This window comes from Sceloporus occidentalis, unplaced genomic scaffold, assembly GCF_023333645.1.
Source record: "Sceloporus occidentalis isolate IW3139 unplaced genomic scaffold, rSceOcc1.0.p SCAF_7, whole genome shotgun sequence".
NCBI classification, from domain to species: domain Eukaryota; kingdom Metazoa; phylum Chordata; class Lepidosauria; order Squamata; family Phrynosomatidae; genus Sceloporus; species Sceloporus occidentalis.
The window spans coordinates 17809572-17837107 of record NW_028316987.1 but is presented as its reverse complement, the minus strand read 5'-3'; the positions used below and the strand labels follow the sequence as shown (position 1 = coordinate 17837107).

The following is a 27536-nucleotide window of genomic DNA, read 5'->3' as shown; positions in this document are numbered from 1 at the left end:
GCACCACATATACTTTGAAAAAAGCCATGTAATGAAAGCAAATCAGCAGGCAGAGGGCATATTCCAGAAACCATTGTGCCACTTTATAAATATTGTCAGCAGAAACAAAAACTTGTCTATTCAAGCTGGGACCAAGAGGTTAGTTGTCTACTCCTATCACAACCATGGTGTGGTGAAAAGGCCCTTCTTAATGATTGGAAGCATTCAGGCTGTTATCCCTTGTCCTATCAAAGTGCAGGAAGAGCAATATGTGATTTGCATTGCTTTGCGTTTCTGCCTTCTTCAGGGTCATGGGAATACTCTCTGGCCTCCTGAATGCATTTACAGCATAATTTTTGATGCAACATAAAGCAGCACAGACTGAGAGTACTTGTATAAAACCCTTACTACTTAGGAATAACCTTTTCCTGCTTCAAGACCTCCTGAATGCTATTTTTGTGAACATCTGATACTCTTGTGAGGTTCCTTAATCAACTGCTCTGCTTTCTTACCTTGGCCCAGAAAAACAGTCCAACTTCTAATAGGAAAACCATATTCCTTTAATCCCAATATCACAGTAATCTAGATAACTTAGAAAACGTAGTGCACCACAACCAGAGGAGAAGAGCAGAAGATTCCAAAGAGTCTGCAAGAATGAAATGACTGCATGTCTCAATGTCTCTGCTCCAGAAACAACTGCTAGGAGAACATCAACACATGTGAAGGGCATTAGCTGCCATTGTAGGAGTGTCTGATCAAATTCTGGTTCTTTTTCTCTTTGTTTCCTTATCATGCTTTAAGGTAGCCTATCTTAACCTCAGTTACCATGAGAATGCTGGTCATTACTTCCTATCATCCTAAACAAGCACAGACAATTGTCAGGGATCATGAGAACTGCTGGAAACCCAAAGTTAGAAAGGCTGCTTTAAAGCACTGGGACTTCACACAATTTGTAATGAACTTTTTTTAATATGGGAGTATCTGGAGTGTGAATCAGTTAGATGCAATTCCATCCAGAAGGCAAGCCCACTGCAAAACAAACTGGATGTCCAATATCCAGGCCAAGGTTGGCTAAAGTAGGGAGAATATTGATTTCTCCCTGAATATTTATTAAATGCCTCAGTGAAAATCAAAACATCATTTTGGAATATGCCTTTCAGAGCAGTGTTACCCGTGATAGTCCATACAAGTCTGTTGGCAAGCAAGGATGTTAAAAACTCACAATAATGAATTTTTAACACTAATGTACAATCCTATCACATCCAATAAGCAGGATGGGTTTTATGCATAGCTGCTTATTAATATGAAAAGCAAAATAAAAGGTCCATTCTGTGCAGGTTAATAAGCTCTTTGGGCACAAGGAAACAGTATGGACAGCACTTTGCTGACTGAAGAGTGCAATTTTCAAGTTATAAAGGCTCAGAATTCTGGAAGAGATTTCAAAGCCTATTTTCAAATCTGTTAGATTTTGCAATTAACTTTTTTCTTCAAAGAGCTGGTTACCTCCACTGAATGTGTTCAGAATCTCTTTTAGGTTAGCTCCAGTGCCATGTACTAAAACTGGTTAATTAACAGCTGAAAACATTTACAGTGCTGGCTGTATCTGAGGTCATCTGTGTGCAGCGAAGGGTTTGGAGCATGTCTTGAACTGCCTCATCATCACACAGAAATCACAGGAAAACCCCTGGTCTACTAGTGAATTGAAATTTTTAAAAGGAAGAAAAAATAGCAACATAATTATGAAAATTCAGCCGGGAAATATGTGCTGAAAACACAAGGCTCTTACTCCAAGACACGTCCATTTCACACATTGGACTCCACAAATGGTCTCTTTGGTTTGATAGGGGATGTCTGTCCTTGCCTGGAGTCTCTGGAAAGTTGCCTATAGAGGTTGTCCTGATATGCCTGTGCAACAGGCAGTGTCCTGGCCACCTTAACATCGGGATATGAAGAGGTCTGGCTAACTCTCTCTAGGAGGTCTCCTCGGGAGCCATTGGCCAACATCCCATGTGGGCTGTAATAGTCATCCTCCAGCAAATGGCCATTCTGTGCATTGTTGGTTTTGTTATAAAAAGCAATGCTGCTGATAGACGAAGGTGGGCTAAATGTTTCCTGCTGGGGAAGATTTCCAGGAGATGTGGGGCTTATAACAGTATCCACTGAAGACACAGCCCAGGTTCTGTTCTGTTGGTGTAGATGGGGATACTGCTGAGTCCGGGCAGTTTTATCTATGATTCCCATGAAAGGTGTGGTCCTGGAGCGGGCAGGCTCACTGGGGTAACCGCCTTGTGTTGGGGACACTGGGGAAAGCTCATCACATGATCTATCATAGGCTGGCTTGAGGGGAATCTCCATCTGCTGAATAGAAGCAGAAGGGCGGAAAGGTGGATTCATATTGGGAGCGGAGGAAATACTATTGCTAGAAGGGGAAAATCTGAGGCCGACACTTTGGGAATGAAGCAGAGGCCTTGGCGTGGGTGGATGAGGCTTTATTTCATTAGGGTTTACTGTCATGGGCCTTCGTATCAAGTGAGAGATGTCAGGGGAACCAAGCTGGGTAGAGGGTAGAGAAGAACGTTCCAGATCAAGCTTTGCATGACAGACTGGATAATAGGAAGCTGACTGGCTACGCCCAATTTGTGGTGTTTGGCTATATCTCATCCCACCACGGTAGGCGGAAGAAGGCCTTTGTGGAAGATCCTCTTTGGCAAGACCTCCATGCTGGCAGATGGCCCCTGCACTGAGACTGGCCTGAACATGCTGCACTGGCCTCCCATCCCCCACTATTCCCCCAATAGAGCTCTGGTAAACCAGCCGACTTTGGCTAATAGCCATCTCTGCTGACGGAGACTGATATTTGCTGGCCACTGAATGGGTTACTTGGCCATAGGTGCCTGTTGAAATCACAGTACTGCAGTGCACAGCTGAGTTTGGCTGGTTGCTTCTGACGATCTGTGCCTTAGCAGGCTGCAGCCTGAGCCCTTGCTGGGGGACTGCAACAGGAAGTGGAAGCATCTGGAAAGACCTCTGTGTCATTTTAGAGAGTGGAGATTTTGGCCGACTGGGAAGTTGACTGATGCTGGGTTCCTGGGGATATCGCACTGGTGAGCCTGACTGTGCCCTGTAGACACTCATGCTCTCTGCAGGAGGGCTGGCTCGGTACTGAGGGCCTCTACGAAGGGGTGAAGGAGGTGGGCTCTGATATTCCTTCCCTTGGCTACCAACTGGAGGTGGACTAAAACGGTAAGAGGAGGCCTGGTGAGCAGGAGATGTGTGTGGTGGGCTAGGTCTATAATGGGAATTCTGGTGTGTTGGAGAGAGTGCTGGAGAAGTGGGCTGGTAACTTTGTCTTGTTGGTGATCCCACAGAACTATTTGACCTGAAGTCAAACACCTGATGAGAACCAAGTGGTGAGCTGGAGATGTAGGCAGAATCCCGGTGGGCAGGGGAAGAGGGAGGGCTCTGGATGATGGGCAGTGTTTGGCTGGGCCGTGACTCTGTCTGCAAGCCAACAGAAATGTTTTCTACATCTTGCTCAAGAAACTCTTCTTCCAAGATGTCTTGAACTGCATACAACTCTTCATGCTGTGTTTCGGGTTCAGATACTACAAGAGGCTCTTCCTGCAGTTGCACCTGGGTCTGTCTGCATTCTTCCTCTACCCTCATCAACAGCCGCTGGATCTCACGGTTGTTTGGACAAAGCTTGATGGCCTCGTTCAGATCCTCCAGTGCTGCTGAAAACTGTCTGCTTTGCCAAAAGAGGGGACAAAAAAGAAGAACCAAGTTACTCTAGATTGGAATGGATTCAATACGACACAGACAACAAATTTCTTATGAAGAAAAATACTGCTAGCCATGAAGAAGAGGATGTTCCAAGTGTTATAAACTAGATTCTTCAGCCTTTGACCATTAAATCTATTTCCAAAGGAGAAGGAACAAGGTAGTATTTTCAATATTGCTCACTTGGAAATCAGGGGGACAACACTGGCAACTCAGGGTTGTGCACAGCAGGTGTAGTTCTACCCCTCCCACTATTTTAGCTTCAGTCCATGCAATACAAGTGGCAGGCTCTGGCCTTCCTTAAGTCACTGGATTCTGATCTGAGGATTGCTTTCTTGGAAATGAAGAAACAAGGAAGGGAGAGTGCCTGACAGAAGGCTCCAAGGCCTTTGTATATCCTCTGAGGAACAGAAGGGTGGGAAATTTCAGGGGAGGTGGGTTGTCATTTACAGGGACACTGGTAGCTTTTGAACAAAACAGTCATCTAGTTGAATGTGATTCTGATTTGTAGAGAATGTCCTCTACACCTTTCACACATTTTGCTTTTTTGTTTTGGTTTTTAAAACACAAAATGTGTTTTTAAAACACAAAAATGGCTGAAAACCCTCCAAGTTTAACTTCATACTGACTGCAGATGCTGGGAGACAAGACAAGCAAGGTTTATTTTTCTATAGCAGTCCCTAAGACTAAATGTGGTAAAGCCCCCCCCCCCCCCCCAAAAGAACTTGTTGTCAAATTTTTAAACAATATTTATTAACAATATTGAATCCAGTAGAGAACCATATAAAACAAGCACCATGAAAAGGGAGAAAGTGCTAACACTGACAGTACATTGTTAGGCAATGAGTAAAGCCCTGTCTCTATAATGTAGTTTAACATCAGTAAGGAGAATTGCAGCTAAGCATCGATTAGCTGTTCAATCGGCTATCCTTGAGCCCATTGTTCCACTGCAGTTACTTTGGCTCAACAATGACCCTTTTATGGGTGGGTACAAAACAATTTCTAGCCAAAGGCAAAGCTTTACACATTCACAAGAGTTATCTTACTTCATGAGCTAAGCAAATAAGCTAGAGTGTTCAAAAGGACACCCTCTCCAACCAGTTCATGATTCTGAGATGTGACTGTATCTACAGCAGATGGTCTAGATCCCCTTGAATACAAAATGCAGCATAGGTTGCTCTCACTCCATGCCATATAACAACAGCAACAACTAACCTTAAGCACATAGTAGAGCAGTGACTGGCCAGGCCTCAACTATGTCCTCCAAGTTTCCAGCTTGTGCATGTTTTACTGATGTGATAATGCTAGCACTGTCAGAATGGTCCAACTGACAGAGTTACTATACTTAGAATTGTGGCAAATTCTCAGCTTAAGGTAAAGGATAAGTTTCTCTGTTATCTTGAGGTTATAGTTATAATCTCCCCAGGGCATTCCCTTAGCTGTTGGTTCATCGTGTGAAATGGGAACATTTTTGGAGTGTGTTACGCCCAAATCTCAAGAGAACAGAATCTTTTATTTCTCTCTGGCTCTCCTCTCACCTGCTGCTGCGTTTGGCCCTTGCTCTTGCATAGTAAGCTTCATAAGATTTCGGTTTCAGCTCCAGTGCTTTAGTAGCAAATTCCTCCGCCATTCCAAAATCCTGCCATTACAATAGGTGCGCAGATAAGTCATTGAATACACACACACACAGAATTTGGGAAGAAAAAAAATGACATGGACAAATCTTTGTATGTGGAATTAATATTTTTCAACATTAACATCATGTCACAGATAGCTGGTATCGAGAGATCCAACCCTGTTTTGTGAAGCTGAATGTTATCCACGGTCAAGTTAAAAGGGTCTTTATTGCTCCTTGTTTATTTCTTGCATCTATCTTCTGTAACTCAGCTCTAATTTGCACTGCATAAATAATGATTTTGACACCATTTTGACTGCCATGGTTCAATGCTATAGAATTCTGGGATTTGTAGTTTTGTGAGCTATTTAGCCTTCTCTGTCAGCACTCTGATGTCATAACAAATTACAAATGCCAGGATTCCAGAGCACTGAGCCATGGCAGCTAAACGGTGTCAAAATGCATTATTTTTGTAGTACAAATGCACCCTCAGTCAGACCAAAAAAACTCTGCAAGCTCCATTCATTTGTGTGTACCTGCACTGCTAATCTAAAGGAATTACCTAAATCAAGGGTGGATAACTGTGGGAGGTTAAGAGGCCACATTAGCCACCCAGGACATTTTTTTCGAACATTTTTCCACATTTTCCTTTTGTCTCTGAATGCCCTCTAGGAGGTTTGGGGAGCATTTTCACCATGTTTTTAGTTCCTACGGCCATTGTAGGTCCAGAAGAGTTCTTTTTTTTAAACATCAGGAAGTGAGTAGAAGTCAGTTCCTGTTCATTTCCTTTAAAAAAAAAAGAACCACCTCTGAGCCCCTGGAAGGTGATGTATTGAAAGTGCCCTCACATCCCCTATAGGGGACATTTTGTGACCCCTGGAGGCTCATGAGATCCATAAAATTGGCCTTCAGGGAGCCATGCAGCCTACAGGCCCACTTTGCCAACCTGATCTAGTTCTTGCTACTGGCCATTGCTGGAAATAGAAAGAATGCTAAACTACATTCATAATTAGTCTGTCCTGCATTTCTCATCTCCTTTTGCGGAGGTAGGAGGGAGGCAGTTAATTCAATTGGCTAATGCGTTGACAGTACATGTGAGAAAGGTCTTAGGGTTATGTTGTGTAGCCGTGTCCCATCCAAGACAAGCGTGCAGGCCCTATCATTAGACATGTGTACATTTGGAGTCTATGGCACAGCATAAATAAAGCAGTTTTAACTGCCATGGCTCAATGCTATGGAATCCTGGGATCTCTAGGTTGTTGTGGCATCAGAACTCCCTGACAGAGTCGGCTAAGTATCTCAGAAAACTACAAATTCCAGAATTCCACAGCACTCAGCCATGGCAGTTCAAGTGGTGTCAAACTGTATTATTTATGCAGTGCAGATGCAACTGGAGTGAAGGTACTTTGTATGTACCTAAGTACACAAAGAGAGTTTCTAAGTGATCCACCATTTCTTCATTTGCGGGCACGTGTTACTTCAAAGAATGAGAGGACTGAAGTGAATCTTCACTTAAATTTACAATTTTTGGAGTAAGGACAGAGATTTATATAAAAAATGAAGTGAGCCATGGAAAGATTGAAAGAACACCCCTTCAATGTGGTCAGGATAAACAGAGCAAGGGTTGCTATTTTTTACTTATATTATTTGTTTCTTTCCTTGCTCATAAGGTGTTACCCATCTCAGCTACCTGCAGATTTAATGGCATGTTAAGTTCATACTGTTTTTTTCTCAGTTCTATAGTCACCATGAAAACATGAGGTGACTTTTCCTTCTGTAAAATACACCTACCTTTTAATTGTTTGCATACTGCTTCCATTATTCAAAATCTAAGTTTTATTACTGTATATACTCATGTATAAGTCTAGAAATTTAGGTTAAAAAATTGACCCAAAAACCAGAGTCGACTTATCGACGGGTCAATGTAAGTACTGTACTTTAACTCGTGTGTGTGTGTGTGTGTGTTAAGTACAGTACTTACACTGACCCGTGGATAAGTCGACTCAGGTTTATATACATTTCCATCCATCCCCTGGTGAAAGGCAAAAGTTTAATCTGCCCTGAAAGCATTGACCCTCTTCTACTCTCTCAATCATCCAGCCTTTAGTAAGAGTACAAATAGTCATGCCTGCTGTAATTTTGTAAGTTCTTTGATATTGTTTTCCTTTGCTTTATCCTTTACATCTTTCATTACATGCCCCTAAGTTTTACCCTTGACTTATCCACGGGTCATATCAAAATCCATAATTTTGGCTCCAAAACCTGCCCACGATTTATGTATGAGGTCGACTTATATACGAGTATATACGGTATGTATGCTGATTTCTATATCATTTAACCATTGCTTACTGGCTTCCTAGCATGAATAGTCCTCTCTCAGTCTCTCTTGCTCACTCACACACAAATAAGCACTTCCCATGTTATGTTGTTGGACCAAGGAACAGGAGGAGAATGGGAGGATGTGAAGTGTGTATTTTGATTGTGATTTAGTGTTCTGAGAGAAAGGTTCAGAAGGCAAAAATGGCATTTTAAATCTACCAGCATCCTCCAATCTACACACACACAGAAAGCTATAACAGCTATTTTTATATAGTGATGATTTTTTAATTGCTTGAAAAGAATCTCAAACCATTACTTGGCTGTTTCAGAACTGTAACACGCCAGTGCTCTGTGAAGGACAACCAGGTTACAAAAAGGTGGAGGTTTTCAAGGCTATTCTAGGAGTCTGGTTAGGGGTGGTTAGGAACAGGAAAGGGAGCTGGGGAAGGATCATGTACAGGAAGGGGCTTTGAAAAGGAGGCCACTTACATTCATTTTCCTCCGACATCGGGAGAGATTGAGAAGAAGTGAGACCTTTAGTTCCCGGAAGGTTTTCAGGTCCTCTCCAAAGCCTTCTCGGGGGAACTTCTTCAGAGCATACTGGTAGCGCTGGGCCGCTTCCTTCACTTTCCCTTTCTAGTAGAATGTCAAACAGGTCAAAAAGTACCGCTTAGTTTCCTGTTTTATCATTTCAGCAGTTACCAAATTATTCATGCATTGGAATGTACTATATGGCCATGGTTGCAGAGAGATATAGAAATAAACACGACAAGGTAGCTCTTGTTCTTTACACAATAAAATTTGACTCCCTGGAAAATAATAAGGAAAAGCTCCACTGCTGCAGATGGTCCAATTCCACTTTTCCTGTTGTTGAGGAACAAAGGCTTATAAGAGACAATTTATCTTGCCAGGTGGATTTTCTAAGGTGAACTGGTCAAACATATCTGACCATTTACTGAGGGAAGAAAGTCGATCCACCTATTGATTTCCTACCAATTCCATCAGCTTAACAGTTATGTAAACTGCCCCCTCCTAAAATGGACCTCTTTCTGCACCAGTTTAGCATTCTATTGGCTTAGAATGTACAGCAAATGGCTGGTTCTAAACCTGTGGAAAACCAGTACATAAATAGAATACATTCAGATGTAGGATCAGCAGGAAGGTCCTCTTTCCTGTATGGCCATGTTTGTGAATAGAATCAAAGTGGAATGGAATTCCAAAATGTGGTGTATTCAAAAACCCACTTAATTTCCAATCTACCATGCTGCCTTTCCTCCTTGACGTGTAGTTTCTATCTCTTCGGCCTATCGCCTACTATCTCTTCTCCTTGTAGTCTATGACTTACTTTCTTCCAATAATATTGAGGTTTATGAAAACAGTGTCAAGCTAGACATGATGTTCATTATGCGGATATAATCAGTGTGCATTAAAATTTTAAATAGCAACTTCATTTATATGTGGGCTAAGCAAGAGCAAGAACAGAGGGGCAGATTAAATTTAACCCTTTCCTTGCTGCTATGCTCCTGGTCAAAAATCATTCCCTGCCAAACCTGCTTTTACATCAGAACAGAAGACTATACTGGCACAAACAGAGGCATCTCAATTTACAAAGTGCAGCTCCCCATATAATTCCGCCCCGCACTCTCAGATCGGCCGGGAAGCAATTGTTGAGAGTTCCAGCTATGAAATACTCTGCGACTTCTCAAAGGGCATCTTCCAGCTCAGCCCCGCAGCTCTGGAACTCCCTTCCTGGCGAGCTCTGCTCGATTACCTCCCTTGACTCTTTTAGGAAGAAGTTAAAAACCTTCCTCTTCCAACAGGCTTTCCCCCAGACAATGTAACATCTGCTCTCTCCCCATTGTATTGTTGCACCTGCACTTTATGCTAGCCACTGTTGTGTTTTAATTCTGTAATTTTTTAGCTTGTTTTTAACCTGTTTATTGTATTGTTGTGTTTTTATGCCTACAGACTGTTTGTAAAATTTTGTACATTACTGTACTTGCTGTAACCTGCTTTGATCTACAAAGGAAAAGCGGGATACAAATAAACAGTTTATTATTATTATATTATTATTGGGAGTGGATGTTTATAAGCAGAGGGGAAATGTTAAATTCCTCTTCCCCATTTCCTGCTATAACCCCCCCCCCCCTTTTAAAATGTGCATATTAAATGTGTTGGCACAATTAACATCATATATCATTTGGCCATAACTGATTATTTCGCCTTCTGTTTACAAACCTTGTCATTAAGCAGTATAACCTCAAACTTCAAACACACAGTTCTTTTTCATTAAAGCTGCTCCAATAGGTATTATAGTGGTCCCTCCACATTCACTGGGGTTAGGGGTGAAGGGCCCCTGTGAATGTGGAAAAACCGCAAATAAAAAAACATTATTCTTTTTTCCTGAGAGAACATCTCTCTAGGAATCTCTCGGTCCTCCAGTGGAACTTTATGATCAATATCTGCTATAAGCTGATCGTAGAATCATACTGGAGAACCTACAAATTTCTAGAGTAGTGTTTTCTCTAAGAACATCTAGGTTCTCCAGTGCAACTCTATGATCATCTTCTGGTAGAGTCGTGCTGGAGGACATAGAGATTCCTAGAGAGAATATATTAATCAAAACCGCAAATAATCAAATCCACAAAAATCAAAGCCACAAATGTGGAGGGCCAACTGTAATCTTGTTTGAGAACAAATGTTCTCCTTTCTTTTGATTCATAAATCTTTTCTATGTCTGCATTAGGATGACCACAATAATTCAAGATCAAAATGCCCTCTGAAATAAACCTGTCTTCACTGTATATTTCAAAACAAAGTTACCTTCCTAAGGAAGCCATTCCAAACTCTGGCTTGCTGTTGTGTATCTTCAAGTTGCTTCTGACTTAAGGAGTCCCTAAGGCAAACCTATCGGGTGGGGGTGGGGGTCTTGGCAAGATGTATTCAGAGGATATTTCCATATGAATGGCTCTAAAAAACCCTTGAATTGAGTCAGAAAGCAAACTGGGCACTGCTGAGATTCTCATAAACTTGATATATAATAGCCTGTTCTACTAGCCCAGAGAACAATCTGGTGGTTGCATTTGGAACCAACTGAAGCTTACATACTGTCTTCATGGACATTCCTGTATAGCATATACTACAATAACTCAACCTGGAGATTGCTAGGACCTGAATGCACAGAGCTAGGTCTGACTTTTCCAGGGAAAAGAACAGAAAAAGTGTGAGGCATAGTTAAGATCAATGTAGCTATAATCTCAGCCATGATTAAAGTCAGTATAGCTATAACTTAAACCATGGTTAAGGCTAGAAGGAAATGGTGAAGAGATCTGAGCACACAGAAGTGGAGATTTCACACACTGTTCTTAATTTCTTAATCATAGTTAGAGATCAGAAGCATGGGAATCTGTTCTTGACCTTAGCATGCCTTACATTCAATTCAAAATTTCTGTTTTGATGCAGAATATATGCAGCAATCTGACAGCAGCCTACACTCCTGTAAAAAGAGAGCCAACCTGGATCCAAGAATACTCATTTCTCATGTAAGAATATATAAAGCCCTTTTTTCCTCTGGACAAAGCCTGGAAACCTGCCCAAGTGTTGGTTCTGCAACCACTCCAGGCAGCTGTAAAGCCCAATGTGGTCTGAATCCCCTTTCACAATCTCTATGGATGTGTTTAATCCCACTGGATTTACACTGGGTGCACTGGTCACAAAGAATACTAAGTGTCACAAGACCAAAATCTAAAAAAATTAAAAGGTGGCCTAGTTTGCTAAAAGCTATGAATTCTCTATAAAATGATCTATGGTATATGAACAGTACAAATTAAGCACATTTATACATACTTGCCCATTTGAATAATTTATTCAAATTAGATTCTAATTCTGGGAGTGAGAAGGCATTATGAAGGCATTATGAAACCACATAAACTTAATATCACACTCTGACACCCAGTGTTTTTCACTTTAAAAAAATCAGCTGTGATTCATACATTTGCAGTCATGTTTTCATAGTTGTGTGATGAAACTGGAGCAGCAGAAATATGATCATGGGGGTGGGGGGGAGATAAACTCACTTATTGGCACTTGATCCAAGCTCTGTTTTCTATCTCACCTTGTAAAACATGTCTCCCTCCTCCATCAGCTTGCTCAGCAGGATGACCATGATGTCTGGCTTGGAAGTGGCCATCGCCCAGGTTGCTGGACCTGTAGTGTACAGGATGCATGATGGGTAAAAAACTCATACAATGCAAAAGGTGGTAAGGAAGGAAAGCTAAGGTGGAAAAACATCCTGAGGAGAAAATTTCTGCTGGAGAGAACAACTTGCTACCGCCAACCAAAAGACAAACATGGTCCCAGCAAAAAAGCTGGGCTTTCACAGGGACGTCTCAAAGCAAAAGGCACTGTTTTGTTTTTGTAATCTTATCTTTCAGCTCAATTGAAATGACTGACAAATTCTGGAGTCACTCACACAAAATCGTCAAAATATCCACTGTTTGGCTATGGTGGGTAATTATGTTCTGGAATAAGTAACTAAAGAGAAAAACCAGAGTGTTTAGCAAAGTATTTCTATTATCAATGTGAACTTAGAGTAGAGCCACCTATGGGGTACTACAGCAATCTGAATATAACTGGATATGAAAATTGCTGTGTGGACACTGATTTGACAGAGTTATCATCTTATAATATGAGAGAATTTTTTTATAAGATGATGTATCATTGGTATCTGACACTAGACAGATTGTCTAACGTATAAACGTCTTCATCAACAATGTTGGAAATGCACTTCACATGAAGGCCCTTTTTATCATATGTGTGGTCTTGTAATAAAGCAAGAATTGGAGGCAAATACAAAAGTTAATGCAAAATATATTTAAATTTATGTGACATCTTTATGTCAGCATTACATCAAAGTTTTAAAAATCTTCATTGCTTCAGAAGAATCTTCACTTCAGATAGGGCCTATACCAGTGAAGTAGTTTGAAGGGCAAGTACATTTGCCTTCTAATGTAGTCTAAGAAAGTGCTCAATTCTACAATCACCTTACAGAGGTCTTTACAAAAACCTTTATGTATTAGTAGTCTTGCCTGGCAAGTTAATGTCAAACAGGAAGGTGATAATAGTGGGGGAAGCATTTCAGATGGCTTTGGGCAAGAAATAAATTTGCATCATTTTAAAAGTTATTAGATCTTGAGCTCAAGTTATTCTCTGCAACAGTAAGGAAAAAATAATAATTAATTGAAGGTGAGGAAAATGAAAAGTGGGTGTGGAGTGGGAGGAGAAAGATGCAGGCAGGCAAAACCATAGAAGAGAAAAGCAGAGCTGTCAGACCACCAAGCTGGATGCTGACAGCAATGAAGTATACCTCGTGGGCGACTCGGTAACGTCTGACAGCCTTTGAAGAAAACAAAAAAGTTGAAGAGGGAGAAAAAAAATGGATGAAAATGAATTTAAAAAAAGGAAAAAGCAGCAGTGAGAGGCAGGCAGCAAAGCAGCCAAGGCACCAGCAAATTCCCTTGTGACGTGAGAGATTGTGAGAGAGGGGCACACTGTTCAAGTTTAGAAGCATCTACTGAGCAGAGAAAGCAACAGCTTATGGCAGCATATCAGCACAACATTAACTGTTGAGTAGTAGTCATTCTCAAAGGAAGACCTTGGTAGAAGCTGCTTCCTCAATTTGCCAGAGCTAGGCAAGGAACACAAAATAGCAGTTTTTAATGCTGGCATTCTTCTGGGGAAGCAGAAGCATTCCTTCAAAATTGCACATGCCTATTTCATGGGAGTGCACTGTGTTAATACAACATAAGACAAAATGGCACTTGCAAGATTCAAAGAGTTTGGTTTCCTTTCTTTTTGACTCCTTCCTACCTATCTTGGCTCCTTTCTTCAAGAGTGTGACTACAACGGATGTATTGCGGCAACCCACCGCCCTGTCTAGGGGTCGCATCCCACTGTAGTCCACATGCTCAATCATGGCACCATGATCAACCAGGAACTGAACCTATAAACAAACAAACAATTGAATCAGCATAGCCTTCAAAGGCAATCTTCATAACTGGGAAATTAAGTCAAGGTTTCAGAGCTGAAAAGAGCTGAAAGATGGTTGTTGAGCTACAGGGTGAGTTCCTTATTTTTTAAATTGATTAAATTGACTAGTGAAGGCCTGGTAGCACTTACAGTTGGAGGAAATCAACTGCTACAGGTTTATCTAATATTCTTAAGAAGCAGGGTACTGTATCCTTTTTGTTCTCAAACTAGATGATTCCTAGTTTGTCAGATACAATATGACAAATGTATGGAACAAAAGTAACAAATAGCACAAACAATTGGAATTATGGAGTATCTATGACTGAGGAGTCAGATTTGCGCTTCTCCCTAGCACTACAGCATTATGCGTATGCTTGTTTTTCAGAGAAAAAAACTTTCTTATGGCATGGGAAGCAGTATACATTATAACAATATATAGCATCCCACATTTTCCCAAATAACTGGCCATTATGGAGGCAAGCTCAATGAACTTAGGTAAGTGTTAAGACTTGACAAATATGTCATCTTAATCCTCTTCATGGATTTGAATTCCATTTTTCCAATACTGCACCACTTACCACCTCAGCGTCACCATAAAAAGCAGCTAGATCCAATGGAGTGCGCCCGTTTTTGTCAGCATGATCTGTAGCAGCTCCACTTTCCACTAAAGCTCGTACTACTGAAAGATGACCCTTTAGGCAAGCCCAACTGAGGGCAGTCAGCCCTTCTTTATCCATTAGAGATATGGAGGAGCCTGGAAGAAAGAGAACAAGGCTACTTACAGGTGTGTCAACATAAGCTTGGACCATTTGCTTTTGATCCCAGTGTTTTTTGAAATCCCAGGATTTTTCAAAATCTCCCTCAGGAAAATGGGTACCTTGTTCAGAAGACACTACAGCTCCATACAGACAGGTCAAAATAAAGCTGCTTCAAGACACTTTGATGGTATGCTGTTTAAATGATGCATGCGTACGAAGAGTCCGGAAGTTGCGCCAAACCTGTGCTCCAGTCCTTAGAACTGGATTGTGGCTTTGGCGCAGCTTGCGGACTCTTAGTACGCATGCATCATTTAAACCGCATACCTCCAAAGTGACCCGAAGCAGCTTTATTTTGGCCTGTCTGTACGGGGCCTATATTACTTAAAATGTTCCTTATACTGTCTTAAACATATATCAAAGTAGGAAAATTGCCACCAGTTGGCTTGCTACCACGTGCAAGATAACAATTTCTCTGATTGCAGTTCCCTTATAGCGAGCCTATTTATTCAAGTGCTCTTTCTGTATTTTTTAATGTCTTAAACTGACTGAGGTCATCTATTTGGCTAGACCTAGATATGTGAAGGCCTAGAAAAACCAAAAACATTAGAGGAGGAAAGCCGTTGGATAAGTGAAAAAATTGGATTATGAAATAATTTATTTTAGGCTGATAAATAAAATATTTAAATCAAGGTGTTCATATACTGGTATTTATTTTTCATAATCATAATGTAGCAGGTAGAGTTTTATGTAAGACTATGTATAGCAGAGCTAGCCAAAGTGTGCTCCATGGACTGACACTGGTGTGGGAATCGTCAGCTGCCAGTCTGTGGTGAGTTTTCAGGACAGAAACAGATGCAGCCAATGGTCACAAATTCGATACAGACAGATTAAAACAAAAAAGCATATCCTCCACACATAGTGATGCACAATATAAGATTATTGTAATACTTGGTCTTGGTTTCCTTTTTCCAGTTCTTTTTGTGGAAAGAAAGATTTGTAATAGAACATCACAAAACATGAAAGATTCCTGTCAAATGCTTCTAAAATGCTTTTAATATGAATTAGAAAATATAGGGCCCGAACAGACAGCCCAAAATATAGCTGTTTCAAGTCACTTTGGAGGTATGCTGTTTAAATGACACACACGTCTTAAGAGGCCAGAAGCTACACCAAAGCTGTGCTCTAGTCCTTAGGACTGGAACATGGCTTTGGCGCGGCTTTCAGCCTCTTAGAACGCATGCATCATTTAAGCAGCATACCTCCAAAGTGACCCAAAGAACATGGCTTTGGCACAGCTTCCAGCCTCTTAGAACGCATGCATCATTTAAGCAGCCTACCTCCAAAGTGACCCAAAGCAGCTTTATTTTGGCCTGTCAGTTCAGGCCCATAGCTTGTTTCAAGAGTTAAATAAAGAGAAGGGAAAAGGAGCAGAGAAAAGTCTCACTTCCACTCATGTCAATTACTATCCCAAAAATTGTCAGTGCCAGCTTTCAAGAACCTGGATTTTTGGATTTTTTAAAATACATGCTAAGTACAAAGGCATATTTAGCATTGTGCCTAGTTTGGTCCTTCTGTTTTGAAAGCTAACAAGTGGTTACTTGTTCACGTTTGCTTTGCTTTCTCTGGATGTACTGTATATACTCATGTATAAGTCTAGAAATTTTAGTCAAAAAATTGAGCCAAAAAACCTGAGTTGACTTATCCATGGGTCAATGTAAGTACTGCACTTTAACTTTTATTTAAAAAAGGAACCATCTCCTGGTGAAAGGCAAAAATGTAATCTGTCTTGGAAGAACTGACCCCCCCCCCTATTCTCTCATTCTTTATTTTGAGCAGAAACTGTTATGACTTTTGTAAGTTCTTGGGCATTGTTTTCCTTTGCTTCATCCTTTAGATCCTTTGTTACATGCCCCTAGATTTTATACTCGACTTATACCCAAACTTGCCCTTGATTATACATGAGTATATATGGTAATATTAATCTAGGATAAGCAGTACAGAAAGGGCACAGGATCTGTTCCAAATGCAGACATGAAGCTCATACACCTAAAACCATCTCCTTGTTCATTTAAATGAGGCGAGCTAAACTGTGACCTTTGTATCCATCTCTCATTGCCTAGCCTTTAAAGCAGCAGCGAGTTCACTATATGCAAGAGAACAGGTACCTCTATGCATCTCTTAAATTGAACATGCTCTTACCAGGGCTGTCCATATTTTTCTGTTGTTAACACAACCTTTCAAACATTCTCCCTTTCAAAGTAAAAAGCAAGTCCCTGACATCCAACAGAAGTCTCATATCAGCTAAATTCCAAAATAGATATGAAACATATAAATCATGCTAAATTGTAAGATAATAAATCTAGCATGTATCATTTAATCTTAATTTGTGAAAATCGTAATAGTTTCTGAGTCTGTTTATACAGGCATGGATTTAATGTCCACAGTGCCCCCAAACTAACCTTGTGATAGTAGGAATTCTACAGTGCCCAAATGTCCCTCTGAAGCTGCCATCATCAAAGGAGTCCGACCTTGTTTATCTGCCATGTTAACATCTGCACCATGGGTGAGCAAGAGATCAACAATCTGAAAGTACACAAAGGATGCACTGAGAATAACCCATGCCATCAGGAAACCATGAAAAATCCATGTGCTCGATGATCTTGACAAATCTCAGGTTGAAAATGAAAATACCATTATGCTGACCATTCTTAATCAGATCTTTCCAAAATCTTCTCTCCTAAAATATTTCCCAAAATATTATTGGCTTTCATTTGAACAAGCTTTTGTTGAAAACAGCATTTGCAGATTCATCGCTTTTTCCCATTTAGGCAGTTTTCTGCCTTTCCATATTGCACCGTGACAAAGGGGTTCCCCTTGTTGTTGCAGAGCATGAAAAAGAAATGGGAAACTGAGATCTGGGGAGAGGTTGGTGAATTGGATGAAGAAGCCCTGAAGGCCAATTCAAGCCTGTGGTCTTGAGGTTCCCCACAGCTGCTCTATAGATATGCTGCATCAACTGCATTTGTCTTGAGCTGTATAGTAATTTCCACTTTAATTATCTAATGTATATTTGTTTACACACAGTTACATGTACCCAATTATCCACGTGCATCTAATTTAATGCTGTGAATATAAATGTCCACAGTATAGTTGAGGATGGAATCCTGATGATGCCAAGATCTGAACATCTGAATTTCCAACTTTCATTAGAAACACATTAATACTAATGAAACAGCACCTTTTTTTAAGCCAACATCAGATTTGGATATACAGTGGTACCCCGGGTTACGAAATTAATTCGTTCCGCCGCCGCTTTCGTAACCCGGAAACTTTCGCTAGCCGAAAAGCCCATAGGCGCTAATAGCGAAAGCCGCGATTTTGTGCGAAATCGCGCCGAAAAGCACCAAAAATTTTCTTCGTAACCCGGAATAACCTTCGTAACCCGGAACTATTTAATTGAATGGATTTTTTTCGTAACCCGGAAATTTCGTAAGGCGGCGCATTCGTATCCCGGGGTACCACTGTACTGGAATCATGTTGCTGAAGAAGGGAGGAAAGAGATATGAGGGGTGAACCCCACAAAAAGCTACACAGAAGACAAAGAGTGAATTGCCCTCTAAGATCAACTAATAGGATTTTCTATCTGTGTAGAAATTATGACTAAATTTATGTTGGAATGCTTAGCAACTTTCAGTAAAAAATGTTTCTTTTGTATATAAAATTTCATCACCATTTGTGAGCCAAAGCCTTGCTTTAAATTACAACTAGGGATAGCCATGTTGGCCATATAGCAAATCCAATAACATCCAAACAATTATACCTTCATTGGACCAACCAAAATGTACAATTACATGTTGCAAGCTTTCAAAGCCACATTGGCTTCTTCATCAGGCAAACAGGAGAAAAAAATTGAAGATGTTAGTCGTAGGCCTGCATTTTCTGTTTCTGGTCTTAGTTTGGATGTTAGGGAGGGCTATCTGCAGGATGGCACCTCCCCCTTTGGCCATGTGATCACTGGCAGATTTTCAAAGTGAAGGAAATTTAATGTCCATTTGAAATTCAAAGATGTTTCCTTGGGATCCAGCATGTCTCTTTCCTTTGTGAAGCCAACTGGTCCTATGTAGGTAGGGAACATTGAATTTCTCAATGTTCCCTACCATCCAAACTAAGACCAGAAACAGAAAATACAGGCCTACGACTGACATCTTGAGCCAAGATACTGAAATCCTCTTTGCACTTCCTAGGACTTTACCAGAAGCAGATGTGTGTCAAACATCTCTCCTGTTACCCTCATTAATCACATCTCAAAGAGAAATGACTTCTCTTGTGCTGTCAGCAATATAAAAAAAAGGTTCCAGGAATCTATTCTGTGTATAAACCTGTCAGGAGAAGATTCAGCAGGAAGCAGCTTCCTCCTAGAGGTCCCTTCCTGGTTCCCTTACCTGCCAATGGCCTTGTCTGACTGCACTGAATAAGGGAACAACCCCACGTCTGTTGGGCTGGGCTACAGCTGCTCCTTGCTCGAGAAGCAGGCGACAAACTTCCAGCTTGCCTCGTCCTGCTGCAGCAGTCAGAGCTAGAAGAGAAAAAAGACAAATGAAATTAATGTCATGCCAAGAAAACCAACTGCTTCATGTCTTCTAGCTAGGGTATGCCTCTAAGTGCTGTGTAGTGGCAGAAGCAGGAAAAAACATCTACAGGCTTATAGCCTATATTCAGGAGGAGAGGGAAAAAAGCATAAGAAAGGAAGAAAGGGACTGATTGTTGAAGAGCAAAAGCTTCAGGTTAGTTTCTAAGATTGACCAACATAAGAAGTGGATCAGATGTTAGACTTTGGATTATTTATGGCTATTGTTGACCCTTGAATGACAGACGATAAGGAAAGAGTGAAGCCACCTTACTCCATTCAAGTAAGTGATTTCTGCAGATTTACTCAACTATTTACTCAACACCAATAAACATATAATATTTTTGCATATTGGATCTCGGGCCATTCTTGTACAAAAAAAGAAAAGAAATAAAACCTTGCATACTAAGAATAACAAACATCAATAATACAAGCATACTTCACAGACTGGTACAATTATTATTGCGCACAGTACACGAATGGCTGTGTGTGGCACACACACAGCCACAATAATTTCTTAGCCTTCAAGATGTTATGGGTTCCTTTATTATATGAAACCATCTTCACCAAGCTTCCTCACCTATACTAAAGATCAGTGTACTTTCTTAGTCTATAGACCTATGAGGTACATGAGTAACTTCAACACCTTCCAAATGCTGATATCTGAATACACACACACACACACACACTTTTCGGCATACTACAGAAATACAATGTGCCAAAGCACTGGCAATTTCAGCATCCTCCCAAATGCTGATATATGAGACTTATTTCCCACTGTATTGACAAGTGCAGTAGTGCAGGTATATAGTTTCAATAAACAGGTATATTCTAACTTTTCTGACAAGCAAATTTATTCCATGACACAAAAATCCCAATGATACTGGTTTGATAACTGAGGAATATGAAAAGGAGGAACTTCTTAAAGGAAGCCTAACCGCAGCACAGAAAAAAGATCACTGCTTTAAAACTGGAGAGCACACTATGAAGATAAGTAGCCTGGTGGACAGGCTCTAGTGCTCAGCTGGTCTGTGTAGCATGAAACCTGTTAGGATACAAACAAGTTCTTGGGGAACACATTCTGACAAAAGCACCAAGCAATGAGAGAGAGTGTGTGTGCGTGTGCGTGTGCGTGACAAAGAGAGAGAGAGAGAGAGAGAGAGAGAGAGAGAGAGAGAAAATAAATAAATACAGTATTATAGCTTTTAAGCTTGCAAAGCTTTTCCATTATATTATACTGTCTTCTGTGTTCTCTTCTCCTTGTTCTCTTGTCTTTACACTGGGAACTTCTTGTCTTGCATTTATTGACAGTGATCATGTATGCTATTCAGTAGCATAATGTAATTGAAATTTGAATTTTCCAATATGAATCAGAGCTGTTTAAGATATGTGGAGTGGGTTTCCAAACTTCTCTTGGTTTGAAACTGAAGCTGAAATTAAATTCCAAAGCACTGAATGATTTGATTCCATGGTACTGAGGTGTTATTTACAAAGAGACGTCTAAAAAAACCCAATAACAACCCCGGATATTACTAAGAAACCCTCAAAGTCTATAAAATTTAACCGTTTAAAGTTTAAAAGTTGGAATGCAATAGCTAGCCAGACATGATTTTAGGCATATATGGAAACTCAGGGTTAATCCACTGAATGTCACTTCTTCACACTTCTTGGTTCCAGCTATAATCACCCTCTCAATTAAAACAACAACAAAACTTGGGAAGGTCTTAGTTGTGATAGTAGATGTAGGTTTGTCCTATCTCCTTGCTCCCTCCTCCTTATTTCCTCTCCAGATTTAATTCTGCTTTTGAATACTCACATGTCACTTTTGTTTCTCCCCAATTCCTTCTTCTGTTTTTTAATTATTATTTTTAATCTGTTTAGAGGTTTAACACTAATTCTATATGCTGGAATGTAGTATTTCTTTATGGCTGCAAATGATCTGAAATATGCCACATTTATGGGCTATTTGATCAGCATGCATAAAATGAAATGTTTTCTGACTGGCACTTTTCTGAGGAGAACAACAACAACCACTATCTAGAAAAGGAGAGTAGGCTCCCCCAAATCTTGTGATTAGTAAACCATCATTTGAATCCTCCCAAACAAAGTGATAAGTTCAGCAAAGAGAACTGCCACAACTAAGACTTTAAAGTGCTTTGTGTAACATAAAAGTGTTCCTGGCATAATGTGTGCTATCCTGGATAGAAAAGGCAATATCACCCTGAAAAAACAGACTAAAGCACTTTTTGATATTGCACTTTCCCAGCATCAAGACAATGCATTCCTGGCAATACTATTTCTTTCCTGCCCAGAATCCCCACCCATCTGGTCTCTTAACAGGCCAAGTTCTTTGTCTTATGCTGCTCAAACCTGCCTCTTTAAATATTCTGCCCTGATTTCTTTTTACTATTTCTATGCCACTTTCACCAACCCTTTTTGCAAGCCCCTCCACCTGTATACAACAAAATACTGTGTAAAAAACCCTTTAATTCAGATATCTCAGAAAATAAGGGGAACCAGCGAGCTGTGCAAAATGCATTAATTTTAAATCAACAGATTTGTCTTGGAAAGGCAGCTGTCTCCTGAAAAGACCCACTCCTCTATCAAATATGAGGCTTGCCACTGCAGTGGTTTCTTTATAGTGGATGCAGCATTGCAGCATTGATTCACAGCCCAGTAATGAAAGATTATGAGACCATTTTCTTGGTTGCTCTTGCAGTTCCATATACGTATGGATACCCATGCCTGTTTCTTTCAGGCACTATTTTATTCAAAAGCTGTCTCTATTAATCTGTCAGTATCCCTATGTGAGCCAGCATGGTCTAGTGGTTTGAGTATAGGACTAGGACACTGGAAGACCAGGGTTTAAATCCCCACTCAGCCATGGAAACCCACTGAGTGACTTTGGGTAAGTCACTCTCAGTCTCAGAGGAAGACAAAAGCAAACCTCCTTTGAACAAATTCTGCCAAGAAAACCTCATAAGTTTGTTTTACGGTTGCCATAAGGCGGAAATAACTTGAAGGAACACCACAACAACAATCCCTAGGTGAGGAGTACATCAGCAGCATCATTTGGAAGCAGGATAACATACTTTAAGGTAAACAGTTTGGTCAAAAGCATGCAATCAGTACATGTTGAGTCTCCCTTATCCAGAATTCTGAAATATTCCAAAATCTAAACTTATATACAAAGATGGCTGAGAAAGTGACACTTTTGCTTTCTGTTGGTTCAATATACACAAACTTTGTTTCATGTACAAAATTATTTAAAATGTTGTGTACATTATTACCTTCAGGCTATGTGTAAGATATATCTGAAACATAATTGAATTTCACAGTTAGACTTGAGTCCCATCTCCAAGATATCTCATTATGCATATGCAAGACTCTGATATCCAAAACAATTCTGGTCCACACATTTCAGATAAGGGAGACTTAACTTATTCTAGAATGGAACATGATACAGCATCCATGCTAGAAAACAGGAGGAGGAGTTGCAGAATTAAGAGGAATCCCTCTTTAACTATTTAGATTGACAAAATATCAGGCCCAGCTTGCATGAAGACAAATATACATACAATGACTAAGCTTATGAACAGGTTGCTTTGTGCAATGAAGAACAATCTTTTTTTTTAACCAACCACCTGCAAAATCTTTGAACTTTCTTCTTCAGCGTTGTTGCTCCTCTCATGGCAAAGGGACAGGCCCGGAATTAAGTAAGAGAACTGATGGCAGAGTTTACTTAAGCACACTTGTAGCAGTTGTTCTAAGTGACAAATGATTTTTAAAAGCAAAAAAGAACATTGGCTTTACAAGAGGAATAACATATCTGATTTTCAAGAAGACCACAGGCTTAGAAAAGAAGTTCATTCAAGCAGAGTGGATAACTTCTAAAGCATCAAGTGGCAGAAGACGATAAAAATTTCACCAGCCAACATACATTTCAGGACCATTGCTGATTATCACAATGCACTTATTTTAGCATTCCTCTTGTTCTGATTATGAAAAATATTCTCTGCTAGAAAAATGTCAATGCAGATGTCAAAATCACATCTTATCTTTTAGTAAATTGTGTCATTAAATATTAAGTTTTTCTGCAATCAAGAAGGCTAGAAACATACATGTCTTCAAACTGTTAGCTGGGATTTCTTATCTTGGTTGGTAGATATCCATCTAACTATCTATCTGAATCCTGCCCTGAGATCAGGGCAGCATGTACAGGGTTATTTCACTTTATCTTCCAAACATTCCTGTGAAATGGAATAACTGTGATGTACAGAGATGTCCATCCAATAAACATCAACATTAAGCAGCAAGTGGATACTGTATGAAGACACTTTAAGTGATGTCCAAGTCTCTTATCAGTGCATATCATCCATCTCACAATGAAGAATATCCAAAATGTATTTTCATATGCAACTAGTTGGGAAAATGATATTTTAGGGTATTAACTGGAGTTCCACATATTTTATTCACATATAAAAATCAAGGTAAACCACAGAGTTTAGTCACATTTCAGTGAAATTACTGTCCAAATCCATACAAGGTGCTCTATACATGCTACTCTTCACAGCAGCACAAGTGCCATTGACATGAGTTCTAAATAATAGGCAGTCAGAGCATGAACTGATTTTCAAGCTCTTTTGTTTTCAGTTTCATGATGCATTTAGAATTTCGAAGTACTGCACAACGGCAAAACTAAGGTTAGGGCACGTGCCCTTTTCAGTCTCTGGTTCTCTATTGCTGTTGGCAATGTAAAACTTTAGCAAACAAAACCAGTAGATAGCCTGAATCAAGACATTCATTTGTGTTCTAGCTCTCCCATGCTTGGAGCTATGAATGGGCTTATAAAAACTGCAAGCTGGAGGCCAAACTGATGATTTTTGGTCTCTGTCTTTCTAATGCCTTGGACTATGCAAACTACTTATAAAAAAATGGAAAGATTTTTTTTAGAGCAAGTAACATTTGACATCCTGAGAACTGAAAGGAGAGTATTTATTCATGAGAATTTCCTAAAGGACAAACCATATCTTTCAGTATATGTAGGTATTCAGTAAATATGGGGGTAGAGGTTACCTGTCTCTCCCCAAAGACTGTCAAAGCTGTTGATCTGTGCCCGCTCTACTTCTTCCTCATCTTTTTCTGGGAGATCAAGCAGGTAGGAGACAATCTAGAATCAGAGTAACATGTCAGTTTACAAACTCTCCATATATAGTAAATGCTGCTAGTAAGTGAATCAGGGGCTAGTTTAAATAAAAAAAGGAGATGGGAAATGAACAAAATTTCTAGTTGGCACTCAATGGAAATAAACTTCCCAGAAATCTCAAAATAATTATTTAAATTCAACACACACACTCAAAAACCTAGAGTATCAGATTTGAAGACAAATTATACATAGTAAAGAAAGTACACAAAACAATTCCTTTTTTCCAGTAAGAACTACATGGAACCTAATCTATTAGTGATACATTGAACATTTAGCATTCTGGTCAACAGGCATTCAGCTTTGGTTAATTTAACATCCATCCCCTCTCCTGGGGACCCTTAATATATACTGGTTCCAAGCATGTTTCTGCATTGAGTTTGAAGTGCTATATTTGATCTCATAATCTGAGACTGGCTGCTTCTACATGTTCCTGTCCTATTCCAGTTGCCTAATGGAAAGAGGGCCTCTTCTGTAAATGTATAGGCATCCCTCCCAAAGCAACGTTACCTGTTCATTTTTCTCGATGATGGTTTTGGTCTGGTGTACATGTTGGTAGCATTGTTTCCATTTGTTTTACCTTGAATTTAGTGGTGTGATTACATTTCTTTCTTTCTTTTTCGGTTGCTTTCTGCTTTTATTGTGATTATTTTGATATTGTTTAATTATTTGTTGTTAGTCATTCTGAATGTTATTTTAAGATAGAGATTGATCAACCAAATATTTTAATAGCAGTCAGTTTTTCGACATTCAGCATCTTGTTGGTAAGATTGCTAAATGGGCAGTGCTTCCTCACCCTCTTGACAGTCAAGCCACATGATGGATGGCAAGATTAACTTCAGGGGGGGGGGGTTGGTACATTGGTCTGTGTTGATTAGTGGGATTTTGAATCCAGGTTTTTTATTTCATGGTGAAATAGTAAGAAAGGGTAGTGACTGCTGCATGCTCTTCATCTGTTCCAGGTTTTAAAAACTGTTTATTGTCCAGCATATTCCTTAACATAACTAGCTTAAAGATTGGCTAATAAGATTTCAACAAGGCTAAGAAACAACTTACCTCCGTGTATCCCATGCTGGCAGCAGCAATAAGAGCCTGTTGGATGGCCTGACTCTTTTTGAATACCCCCTGCTGTTGCCCAGCCATTGTCCAGTCACACTGAATCAAGAACTTGACAACCTCCAGATGACCTCTGAGAGCTGCATGTACCAATGCACATTGACCATTCTTGTCCAAGTGATCCACCTTAGCAAATAAAGGGAAAAAAGAAGATATAAAATTAAATCAAACTGCTGTGGGGCAGACAGAGTCAAGGATCAGTCCAATCCATCTTCATGATAGTGTTCCATTAATACCATATATTCTCCATGTCTTACTGTTGAGGTATGTATATAGAATGTGTTTCTTTAAAAATGTGGAGTCTTTTCTTTGTTTCAGTGAGCAACTTTTGTGTTCACAATAGGTTACTCAAAGACAGCACAAATTATGCTCATCTACATCATCTACAAATAATGGTGAAGCTGAAATTCAAATTAGGGGAGCTCAGAATATGAGCTCACCCAGTTAGAAAAGCCAAGTCCAGTTGGTAGTAGGATTTGCTTACACAACCATCAGAAGCCTTATATACCACCCTCATAACCCATTTGCAGGAGGAAAAAACCCTTACCCTGGAAAATGGGGAAGTGTGCCCACAGTGTCAGAAGGGCTTGATGGGACAGAAGAGACTTAGCCAGGTGTCTCCTTGACCAGAAATAACTTCTGGAGAGCACAGGATTTGTAACTTACTCAGACACCCAATTTAGTTTCAGATGTAGAGAAATCCAAAATTTCCAAGAAGAAAAGGGCATTAATTGAGCATGCTCAGGAATATCATTTCAAATTGAGAAGAAACTCAGCAACATATCTCCAGTGTGCACATGCTTTCTTCCTGACAGTGTTTCTACTACGTTCTCAAAGATAATTTTTTTCTGCTTAAAAAGGGGTAGGTCACAGAAGAAAAGGCTGCAAACCAAAAATAGTAGCTGTCCCCATTTTCAAAAAGGGAAAAAAGAGGACCCAAACAATTACCACCCATCAATACTAGGAAAGATTCTACAGCAGATCATTAAACAAACACTCTGCAAAAATTTAGACAGGAATGTCATAATCACTAAAAGTCAACATGAGTGTCTCAAAACACATCATACCAGACTAATCTGATTTGGCTTTTTAAAATAAAATTACTGGCTTGGTAGATGAAGGAAATGGTAGGTGTAGCATATCATGATTTCAATAAGGTCTTCAACAAGGACCCCCATAATATTCTTGCAAAGAAGATAATAAAATGTTGACTAGACTACTGTTAGGTGGATTTGTAACCGGGTGACCAACCAAACCCAAAGGGTGCTCACCATTGGCTCCTCCTGATCCTGTATAATATAAAGGTGAAAGCATTGCAAAAATATTGCTGATTAGATAATATTGGTAGGTGCACTGTCCATCAATACTTTGGTTAACAGGTTCTTGAAATTGCCTTAAATAGACAATATTAAGAGGAACAATATGCTAGCCACCATGCACTGCTTACAGTATACAGGAAACTGAGAATTAATCGCCATCCAAACTGAAAGCAAGTTTCTAACTCTCAATACTAAGGAGCCAGTAACCTTGTAAATTAAATACGCCATTTATCTATGGACATAATAAACAACATCCTAAACACATTCACATGTTTTCATAGGAGCTGTTCATCATCTTAACTCCTCTCTTTTTTTGGAATATCACACTAGGCTTTTGGCAAGTCCTCAGTTGGTAAAAAGAGGCTTGTAAAATGGGAATGCAACTAGTATGAAAACTGACACTTACCATATGCATGCAAAATTATAGACTGTACCAACTGCAGACTAACAATGAAGGGCTTGGTCTTACCATCTTGAATATGGGAGTGGGAGAGCAAACTATGCCTGTAAAAGGGGGAGAGGTAACTGCTGCTGTCCATGCACTCCCTAGAATAACAATCCCAGGGAATAGTTAGGTAACACAGCTGCACTATACAAACAAGTTTACCTCTCTCACCAAAGTAAAAGATAATCTCACATCCAACTTGGAGTCTGCCACAGAGATCTAATACTGAAGGACCTCATCTTTCCATTACTAGCTTAAACCAAAGGGATTAGCACAAACTGCACAAATTTGATTAAAATCTTCCAAGCAGTAGTTTACACCTATTGTATGTCCACCCCATCCCACTGA

At 39.9% G+C, this 27536-nt stretch overlaps 1 protein-coding gene across 6 annotated transcripts in view; it reads right to left on the bottom strand.

Annotated features, from left to right (window-relative positions):
* Positions 1 to 315: 315 nt before the first annotated feature.
* Positions 316 to 27536, bottom strand: part of TANC2 (tetratricopeptide repeat, ankyrin repeat and coiled-coil containing 2) — a 248381-nt gene continuing 221160 nt past the window's right edge. For 4 of the 6 annotated variants that reach the window (XM_089532213.1, XM_089532215.1, XM_089532217.1 and 1 more), the window contains 11 exons: positions 25365 to 25550; positions 24182 to 24275; positions 18921 to 19054; positions 16938 to 17061; positions 14299 to 14474; positions 13562 to 13694; positions 13059 to 13088; positions 11808 to 11899; positions 8183 to 8329; positions 5298 to 5398; positions 316 to 3724 (listed from right to left, as the gene is read on the bottom strand). In XM_089532213.1, the coding sequence (XP_089388339.1) occupies positions 1783 to 3724; positions 5298 to 5398; positions 8183 to 8329; positions 11808 to 11899; positions 13059 to 13088; positions 13562 to 13694; positions 14299 to 14474; positions 16938 to 17061; positions 18921 to 19054; positions 24182 to 24275; positions 25365 to 25550 (3159 nt within the window). In that variant the 3' untranslated portion in view covers positions 316 to 1782. The remainder of the gene's footprint in view (positions 3725 to 5297; positions 5399 to 8182; positions 8330 to 11807; positions 11900 to 13058; positions 13089 to 13561; positions 13695 to 14298; positions 14475 to 16937; positions 17062 to 18920; positions 19055 to 24181; positions 24276 to 25364; positions 25551 to 27536) is intronic. The other 2 variants (XM_089532214.1, XM_089532216.1) reach the window with 1 other exon arrangement.